This window comes from Seriola dumerili, unplaced genomic scaffold, assembly GCF_002260705.1.
Source record: "Seriola dumerili isolate Sdu_G_001 unplaced genomic scaffold, Sdu_1.0 BDQW01000149.1, whole genome shotgun sequence".
NCBI lineage: Eukaryota > Metazoa > Chordata > Actinopteri > Carangiformes > Carangidae > Seriola > Seriola dumerili.
In genome coordinates this window covers 5118412-5129158 of record NW_019174404.1, presented here as the reverse complement: position 1 = coordinate 5129158, position 10747 = coordinate 5118412, and the positions used below count along the sequence as shown (strand labels likewise).

Genomic DNA, 10747 nt, shown 5'->3' with positions numbered 1-10747 from the left:
TGGGAGGTCAGACAATATTACCTTATCACAGATACAGTACCTCTGTATTGGCATATGTGTTGGCTGATAATTACCATGAATTTACAGAAATGCAAATAAGTTTGAAGTAATTTGGAGACAGTGATGCCATTAAATCATCCTACTCAGAGTGTATTGTGGTCAAGTTTCTTTACTATCAAAATTTAAACAATATATGGCTACAAAAATCCAGTATCAGTCAGGCTATTAGTTTAACCAAGTGTGTATAAGTGAGTTTTATGTTTGTGTGTGTGTTTATGTGATTTAGGCCCCTAAGTGCACCTTTTTAGATATTAACAAAAACCCACATGAACTCATTTTACGCACAAACAGAAACACTAAATAGCATGATAACTATTTGTTGAAAGCAGGTGCCAGTTTAGCTCCAAACCTTTTTGTTTTTCAAAAAACTTTGGCCATAAAACTTTGCACCGCAGCCAGCATCAATTATGCATTTTCAACGATTGATTATAAAGCTTCTTTGTCTGCACAGATTAACATGCGCATGCATCCCTCCATTAGAGGCATTACTCTCCACAGCACCATGATGACCAGTAAATCTCCTGCTTTCTCTGTAGCTGCTCCAAGATTTCTAATCTACCGGGCATGACCCACATGCTATTCAGGACAGAGGGCTTAGCTCCCATGTCTTACGGTCTGTCATTAAACTGCAAAGAGCTCACATGTTGTAACGAGTATGTGGGGGAGAATGGGTGAGGGGAATGAGAGGGAGCAGAGAAGATACTTTAAGGGAATTTTGAACCGTAAAGGTCAGTGTGTTTCAAGGTAATTTTAGGGATATTTATTGGGGGATTCAGACTTAAGCCTCTTGGATAACTCAAAAGAATAGATTAGAAGTCAGAGTAGATTGAAACTCTGGTGTGCTCCCAGTCCAAGCATACTGAAGACTGAACAGACTCCACACATAACATCAGTATGCTTTATGTGACGGTTGAGGTGACCAAGAGATGTATTGCTCCAACATTTGATGGCCGCCATCAGCAGAGTTACAAAAGAGTTTTCGAGATGCACCAATCACACTTTTTCCTCCTTTTCCAGTATAGTCAGGATACCAATCCAATGCCAAACACTTTTTTTCTTTGTGTACTGTGCCCTGTGTGGAACTGATCAATCATCAGTTTCAATCATCAGTCGGTTTTTATACCTCGGTGCAGAGAGAAACGATATTTAAATTCAACAATATTTTTATAGTTTAAATGACAAAATATAACCTGAAACTCAAAACAGTGTTTTTAGGCTGTGTAATGTAATGTCATATTAATTGTGTGGTTCTAAAAGGTTTATAAAACCTATGGATAAAATCTTCTATCGTGGTTTATTTAACTGTATATCACAATAGCGATACAGTATATCTCAGTATAGAACATTTTCTAAAAATCCAATTAAAAAAACATTTATAGATAAAATAACCACATGATAATTAGCACTGGGCAACATTTAGGTCAAATATTGTGATATTTACTCAATACGCAAGCAAGAAAATTTTGATAAGGCGAAAATATTTCATCACAGCTTTAAAGACCTGGTAAAGACAAAATTTAACATATATCATGATATTATAACTAAATCTCAGGAGATCTTGAATCTTTGAATCAGTGTATCAACATTAAATTAAATTATTTTTTCAATTTTCTTCAGTGAGTGAACAAACTGTCTAGTTAGTATCCCGATGGTGATCCAGTATTGGATGGTGCGTCACTAAAAAGTGACGTGACAGCTCTTTTGAGAGGTTATCAGGTAATATAAAAAACTTTTACAGTCGCACCTTCTATACTATCTTAGAGACAAAAAGTTATGAACCTCAGATTTTATTTCTTCCCAGTCAACAGAGTCTTTTGGATACGAACCCCTCAGAGTGCAGCTCCCAGCACTCTGTTTACAGAGAGCCCTCCTCCCCCCACCACTCTGCCTGTAATGTTCAGGCTTTCACCTTGCAGATATAGAAAGGATGCCTTCTATGAAGTTATATGAGCCTCTATTGGCTGTGCTGCGTCTAGGCTTTTAGTCTCTCCAGCTCTATCAGAAGCCAAACTTGTTTGTGATACTCAGATACATAGTATGTCTTTGGAGGAATCTCTGGATTAAGGAGGGAGGGTGATGTTGAAGGGGAGAAAGTGCATGTTGGTTCGCGTGTTGGTCCAAAACTGACAGTCCGCCAAGCACTTCACACAGTGATTGGCCAGTTGTGCAGAAGTGAGAGAGTGGGCAGAATCTGAACTTCTCTGTCTAGCTCTCTGTTTTCATTCTTTACACATCTACTTCTGTCACTTTCTGTGTGTCCTTCACCAAACACCATGGACACCTGGGAGGAGAGACTGTCTGGAAAAAGTGCGTCGTTATCACCATATGTAAATATTTATCGTGGCTTACCCTTCTCTGTGATGTCTGGCTTTTTCCCCCCACCTTCAGATGCGGCGGCTGAGAACAGCTCTGAACATTTTTGTCCTTAGACATTGTTAATCGTTTAATCTATGAAAGATCAAAAAGAAACTGTGAATAAATGCCCCTCACAACTTCAGAACTGAAGGAAACCCCTTCAGATGTCTTGTGTTTTTTCCAACAACAATCCAATACTCAAAGAGATGCAGTTTACTACAAAATAAGACATAGAAAAGCAGTAAATCCTCATTTGAGAAGCTGCAATCAGAGAATGTCTGGCCTTTTTATTACTAGTTTTACTTGAAAATTGGTTATCGAAATAGTTGCATTCAATAGTAGATTATTTTTTCTCCTCGATTTAATCTTTTCAGCTCTAGATGACACTATGTACTAAATTCCAAGCATACCGTAGCCTTTAAGAGTATTACAACCCCTATTTACCTAAGACTTGCTCTGGGTGGACAAGGGAGACGCGTGATGCTCTTTAGAGAGCCAGCTTGCTGTTTCAGGGCTAATTGACCTGCCTTTGCAATTGATTGGGATCAGTTTATTTTGTGCTGCCTCAGAAGTTTCTCCCACACCCCCCCCCAACCCTCGTCCTGTCCATCTTTCTTACTCTCCTCCTCACTTGACACTCACCTCTCGTCACTCACTCACTCAATCACTTGCTCATCACGCACAGGAAGAAGCGAATTTGATCAGGATAAATTAGTGGTGACTTAAGAAGCCGTAGACCTGTCTTACTGTATGGGCAGCAGTCAGCTTTCAGGTTAGTAGAACTACAAGTAGGGTTGCAACTCACAATTATTTTCATTATCGATCAATCTGGCAGTTAAACTGACTGAAACGATTGACTTATTATCAAAATTGTCAGTAACTTTCTTTTGATCAACTAATCAATTAATTGACTAACCGTTGCAGCTTTAACTGCAAAGCCGCTATATTGTTCCAATTATTGGTAATCTGTAGATTCTTTTTTCAAATAATTGATGGTGATGTCTTCATATTGTTAGTTCTGTCATATTAAGTGCCCGTTTATAATATTATAGGACAGAGAAAAGCAGAAAATGGTCATCTTAAAAATTGTTTAGCATTTTTGTTTGATAGCTTGATAGCTTTAAATGTACTGTATTTTCATGATGCAACTACAAGGGCATGTGTCTCTGCTGTTTCCATCAACGGCGATGAAGCGGTGGCTAGGTCACCTTGGTCACTGGCCCTTAACAGCATTGGATACTGCTGGTTTCTATACGCTACACTGCAGCCTCCCAAAGTGACCTTCCCTAAGTCTGCATAGGCCTGGGATCTGTGCCACAGCCAAAGCCAGAGAGCTACAGTACATGAACGGGGATTATATTGTGATGCAAGGTCAGCAATGTGTTAGGTTTCTGATTAAATTTCGGTGTCAGAGTTCACAGCTGTCAGCATGCTGTCGGCACAGTCACGGCGTCCTCTTGTTTTTGCATGTGTTGTTTTTTTTTTTCATTCAACCTTGTCTGACTCCCATATCAGTGTGTTTTCTTCATGCTTGTCATTGTTTCATTGTTTACCTGCTGTCAGAGGAGTGTCTTACTGACAGACCTGTCAGCCTTGAACAGCCTGAACTTTCAGTTGAAAGCTTATTCTCACACACTCCCTTTCGCTATCTTGTTCTTCCCTTTTTGTTTCATTTGAAAGCGTACATACACTCAGTTGGTGTCTTCCCTCTGTGTCCTCAGACAAACCCCTGGCACTGCGTGGTTACACTCCCCTCCCTTTTCAGTTCAGACAGCACCCCACCTGTGTTGTGTCTCCCACTGGTCATCATGAGGTCTACAAAGCAGGCAGCTCTATCACATCTGCCATTCTGATCATCATCACACTGTGATGTCCCGTAGTGGGGTTCAATAGAGTGCAATGGCGAAGCGGGTTGCCGCAGCAAGCGCTGGCAGGAACCTTGCCGATCAATACGTTGGGCCGATGAGAGAGACAGTGGGGTGGTGGGTTGGTGGGCGATATCCTACAACAGCTGCAACAACAACAACAGCAGTGGAATCAAATAGCACCCAGTGTGTGAACTGTGTCATGCTGAGGCAACAAGTCAATAGATATGCCAAAATACACACAGAAAGGGCAAGCGGGGGTGTCCTAGAAGCTGAGGGTTTTAAGACGCTGACCATGTAATCACAGCAGCCGCAGTTAGTCCAGCCAGGGACCTTTGTTATATGCCGTCCCCAATCTGTCTCATCTAATTTCATGTCAGTTTCCTACAGTTGATAAAAAGGCAAAAATGCCCCAGAATACTTAAAAAGCTGGTAAGCATCAGACAAGTTCGGTAATAACTTATCTGAAGAGTTCAATGTTAACGCTCAACTTAATGACTTTTATAGTCCAACCAGGGCTAAAACAGATTCTGAGTTCACATCATATTTTACAGAAAAGCACTTTGTTTTTGTATCACCTCGGTGAAACAAACTACACACATGTCAACAAACAGGTTGCAAAATTTCCACACAGCCATTCTCATTGGCATTATTCAAAGGAAAATGCTTGTTACTGTCACTATTTTGTCACATTCACTAGCAGTTAGCATCTATGCTAGCCACATAGAAACCATAGCCATAGTTGTTAACTGTCACTGCCGACTGTGAGTAGCTTGTCAGTGTTGCTAAGTTAGCGGCTATTCTAGGTACTTAACCATTCTGTCACAAACAGTTATCATCTACCCTGGCCCCCTAACTCCTTGTGAGCATCACACCAGAGTTAGCAACTATGCTAGCCATTTAGCAACCATAGACATAGCTAACTGCTGCTTAACTTTTTTTGTGACTATTACTGGCTTTTCACTGTCCACTTAGCAGCTACATTATGCTAGATAATTAGAGGCCTGATGTCACAATTAGTTAGCAGTTTTGCAAGTTATTTAGCAACCATTGTGATGTTACAAGCATAGCTGTGCTTGCCTTAGCAACTATTGTGACTGTCACTAGCAATTAGCAGCTTGGCCAGCCAAGTAGCAACTATAACCCGTATCTCTTAAAATTAACTGTAAACTTAAACAGACCAACAATGCTAGGGGATTTAACATTTCAAAAGATGATGTAAAGTTTTACTTTGAAGTAAATTCCACCTGTAAAACTGAGTAACATAAACACCAGACTGTCTAAAATCGAGTTTAAGCAAGAATAAGTAACATGTCAAAACACAAAATCAGATTGCATCTGTTTTAACATCAATATATCATGGTAACATCAATTCTGGTAACAGTGTTCACAGATGAACACATTACAGTGTATAATTTTCATAAATGAGATTGAGATTGAAATTTTTAATAGGTTCTGTTTCAACCTAGTTTCATTCATTGTTTTTGTGCTATAAGATCGCATTTTCATTCATTTCTCTAGCAGAGGATGTTGGATCTTTGGTTTCAGGTTCCCAGTTTTCACTTTATCAGAACAATAAGTGCGGTACAAATATCTCTTCCTGTTTCATAGTATAAACAAACCAGCCTTTGCACAATAAACAATCTGAGATTTCCGGTGAACTGTGTGTTCATAAATAGCATTGTAAAGAACAAGAGATGCTGCCAAACTGCTTAAGAAGTCGTGACGAAAATCCTGATATCATTGATATACAGTACAAACAAGAGGCACTGAGGACATGAGACACTTATTGATCGATATTTGAAACCTTTACAAACCAAAAAATAAATAATACAGGTGTGTAGGAGATAAAGAAATCTCCCACACTTTGTCAAAACTTGCGGCGTGAAATTATTTCTAAAGTATCTAAAAGTTCAAGTTGACCTGGTTTTACCTCTCCTGAAATCTATTCACTATGTTTGTACATCAAAGAAGAAAGAACTATCATCCAGGCATATTTTTAAATATACAAAACACGTTAAGATTTGATGAAATGTAGAGTTTTCAGTACAGTGAATGAGTCTGTACCTTGCCAGTATTCTTAACTCTTCTCCCACCTTTATGAGTATATATATAGGCCGTTTGGCAGGAGATTGAGTGTTACACGGCTGAATATTGCATTCCAAATTTTTCATCATTAGCGGCTTAGTGGGCATGTGAGTGCTGAACAAATGGTGTCTGTGCAGGCGGTGGAGAAAGAGACGTGAGTGGAAAGAGAGCAGGGGGAACTGAATTGTGAAAGAGGGAGAGAAAAGTGTGTGATGGGGGGGGGTGAAGGCATGTGATCCTCGGGTGAGAGATGAGATGAGAGGAAACAAAAAAAAAACACAAGGTGGCAAACAGAGTGAGGGAGCTTGGATTGCTGACAGCAGTGCTTTGACACAGAACAAATAATATTAAACTCCACCTATCAGTACCTTGAAAGCTCACAGATGAACACATTGCATCTCCTTTGTTTAATCTGTACAAAAAATGGAAAAATTAAACATTTCAGGTGTACAGGATGTATATATGTTATATATCTTTCCCCCAGTTTTTGTATGAATTAAACAAATGAAACATATAGCTTGTGAGTTAGTGAACTTTAGAGGCTCTTGAAGATGAATTTCCCCCTCTTACCAGTCCTGAATGCCGAGCTAACCTTACCAATATTACCGGATACATCTGAGAGGCATCAGTCTTCCCATCTAAAGCTTCGTAGAGATGCATTTTTATCTATTTTGTATGTTATATTAACTCATGCTGTACACTTCATTTTTTTTTTTTTTTTTATGCTCGCACAGTAAAAATCAGTTGACCATCATCGCCATTGGTGCTCACACTGAGTGTAAGCATAGTCAGTAGCCACGAGTTCAGGGCTGAAATTGTGATCAGTCCTTATAGTGCCTGTCTGTCTTAACTCAGCGTATTTCCCAAAATTTTGTCCCATTCCCTTAAAGTTGGGCAACTTAGATGATCTGATATAATAAAACTCATTTATAGCATCTAATTCTCTTGAACAACGTAAACCAACAAGTTTACAATCTTTTGCAAAATACTGTTTTACCCAGGTTTGCTTGGATAAATGAGAAGAGAAAGGGAGAGTTTCCCAGGCGGGCAGTAAAAAGATGGTATAAGGGTTTAGGGAGGTCAGTTGGCCCATCGCTGTGGCCCAGTTCCTCACATGAAACCCTTATTCCTTGTTTGGAAATGTGCTAATCCCCATGGGCCCACTCTGGGCCTCAGCCAGCCTTTGAAGACAAAAAAAGAGCCAAAAAAAAATTGGCTTTTGTTCTTCAGACAAGCTTTTGTGCTCCTAACCTCTCTGAGCTTGTATTTTACACAGCGGTTATGATCCATTGTGTAATGGTTGCTGTTATGACACAGTTTCCTCTGGAGGCATTGAATAGTAGATGATATACACTCAGTGGTCTTCTCAGCTATGTGGTCGTTGAACTCCTCGGTATGATGCTGTTTGCCTTCAGTGTTTTTTATTGGACATGCGCTGTGATAAATAGAGTAGAGGAAGGATCCAACCCTGCGTGGGCCTCCTGACACCTGATACAAAGACTGTGTGCGTCAAGCTGCGGGATTTGGAAAAAGAGCACATGATGTAGGCAGTCAGATGATAAAGCTATATCTTACATAAGAAGCCCCCTCAGTCAGTCAGTAAATAGCATCAACTGAGGGAAGGCCGGAGAGTTTAAGTGCTGCGTAGCCCTGCAGTCTCTAATTTAATCTTCATGATGTAAATCGAGTGTTTCGTTGCCTTGTCCTTAATTGAACTTCGGCTTGGCACCATTTGCAATTAAAGTTGTAATCTTTTAAGATTTGGCAACACAGTGGTTACTGGAGATAACAGCAAGTGCGGTTTAATGCCACATGTCCCTGACTGGTACAGTACCTCTTGTTACAGTGCAGCCAAACAGACAAAAAATGTTTTTAATAAAGAATCATTCAGTAATCAGTTTTTTTTTCCATTCAGTCATGAGTAACCCTGACGATTTCATGCTGTGCACAGCACAATCAGTCTTCTATACAACAGCAGCGCACAGTAAAAGGAGCTGGTTTCCTTGTGAAAAGTTGGAGGTGTGAGGCCTGTCAACCGCTCACTGTAGCTGCCTTTTTAAATCCATTATTCTGTGCAATATTTAAAACTGATCTGATGGAAAAATGACTGTCTTGTTTTGTAGATGCGTTTTTGATGACAGCTCTGACATGATGTGTAGAGAGTAAACAGTTAATGTTGAGGCTGTTATCAATGAGATAAAATTATGCTGGATTACATGCATGCATAGTTTCCAGTGAATCCCTTGTGCAGAAATTTTGAACCCTACTTTGTAAATAGATTAAATGGCTCTAGCAGAAAAATGTCAAAGCATAAACATGGAGTTGATACATTATAGTGTGTTGCCTTTATGTCACTTTCTTACACCTTTCTTTGTCTTTCTTCCCCTTAGACCTGCATCCCATTAGCAGAGACAGAACATTTGAGTGAAAGAGAGAGGAGGAAAGATGGTGACCTTGGAAACCCCAGAGGCTCCTGTGCCTCTGACGGCGCTGTCACGCTGGTACCTCTACGCAATCCATGGCTACTTCTGTGAGGTCATGTTCACCGCCGCCTGGGAGTTTGTGGTGAACTGCAACTGGAAATTCCCAGGCGTGACCAGCGTGTGGGCGCTCTTCATCTACGGCACCTGCATCCTCATTGTGGAGCAGATGTACCTGAAGCTGCGAGGCTGCTGCCCCGTGCTGCTGCGCTGCATCATATACACTTTATGGACGTACCTGTGGGAGTTCGGCACGGGGCTACTGCTGCGACAGTTCAACGCCTGCCCCTGGGACTACTCCGAATTCCGCTACAACTTCATGGGATTGATTACGGCTGAGTACGCTGTGCCCTGGTTCTGCGCCTCCTTCATCGTAGAGCGCCTGGTCATCCGCAAAACGCTGCGGCTGCGCTTCCATGAGGGGCCTGAGGATGGTTGGTCAAAACATCGGTTGGATGCTGGGGGCGGAGGAGGGGCAGGAGGAACATTGGGGGGTGGGAGGAGGAGAGAGAGGAGTAGAGGGATGGGAAATGATTCTAACGGCTATCTTAAAGGGGAATGAACCAAGGTATAATGAAGGAAGAACACAGTCTGAAACCAGCCCAATCGCTCTGCTACACCTCTCCTGCCCTCCTCAGCCACTTTCATAAGCAGTCCTCCCCATTAACTGTATGGGGTTAAGTCAACAGACAGCTACGTAGACTGGGTTGGTGTGCAGAGGTGTACAGAGTATCAGAACAGCCAGAAAACAAAACCTAACTAGGGCTCAAAACGCCCATATCACCCACTGTGTCCTCTACTGTCAACAGAGGCGCAATATCTCCATGCTGCTGTGTTTGCTGCATCTCATTACGCACCCTCCCATTTCCATGTGGGGTTGACCTTAAGGAGATCAGGGTCTTAAATGACCAGGACTACATCTTCAGGCCCTGCTGTCCCATAGACTGCAAAGAACTCGGGATAAAAACAAACAGCTGTTGCAAAGATTTGTGTTATCGCTGTGAGGCGGAACAAAAACAACTTATATTTGTGTTTCAAGGGCACATCAGTCTATCTGAAAGCATAATGCTTGCTGCATAGAACATAATAAAAAAGTAGCTGCATTTGTAACATGTCCTTTTTAAAATGTACATACTGTCCTTTAGTATTATTCAAAGTACTGTAGTAATGTAGCTACGAAAGGCTCTTTAAGAACATGTCCACCCTGAAGCAATGTGTCAGCTTACATCATGATGAATGTTCTCTGCAGTTAGTGAATACCCACAATGCCTGGAAAAAAATGCATGAAAAAAAGTTGTCTTCCAATATAATACACATTTTTTACTGAGCTCAATCAGCAGTCATACTGTGCGTCTCACTTGAATTAGTCTGCTGCTTGTGTGTGGGGGACGACAGGAGCTCAGGAGGTATAGCCAGGCGACTTGTTATCACTGTTGATTCCCGGTTTTCTCCTGATATCGTGTCGAAGTGTCCTTGAGCAAGACGCTGAACCCCAAACTGCTCCTGGTGAGCAGGTCACGGCCGTGCATGGCAGCTTCTCTGCTATTGATGTATGAATGGGTGTGTGTAGGTTAATATCAGCCACTGTAAGGCACTAAATAAATGCAGTCCATTCATCATAATAGCAGGGTGACTTTCTGTTTTTCAGAAATCTTTTTCATAACTCACTGTCCGCGTCCATTTCATGTGCTTTAATGTCGTCTCAGACATGCAAGCCTCATTTTTTAATTCTCATTCCCTCGAAGTCAATAGTCATTCCTGTGAATTTACACAAATTATCTGTGAGAGATTTTTTTTTTTTTTCGATCATCTGGTATGAAAGGAAACTCTCACAATCAAAAAAGTGTTTATTCATTGATAAAATACCGTTGAATTTCCTCTTACACTGTAAGTGCGACA

General features: G+C 41.0%; 1 protein-coding gene across 1 annotated transcript; it reads left to right on the top strand.

Annotated features, from left to right (window-relative positions):
* The first annotated feature begins 8776 nt into the window (after positions 1 to 8776).
* On the top strand, positions 8777 to 9891 carry LOC111225858 (transmembrane protein 229b-like). Its single transcript, XM_022750897.1, has one exon. The coding sequence runs from the start codon at positions 8814 to 8816 to the stop codon at positions 9408 to 9410; it is 597 nt and encodes a 198-aa protein (XP_022606618.1). The 5' UTR covers positions 8777 to 8813; the 3' UTR covers positions 9411 to 9891.
* Positions 9892 to 10747: the final 856 nt, after the last annotated feature.

What these genes read in the sequence shown, in the direction of transcription:
- LOC111225858 (XM_022750897.1), top strand. Translation starts at nt 8,814, where the DNA reads ATGGTGACCTTGGAAACCCCAGAGGCTCCTGTGCCTCTGACGGCGCTG.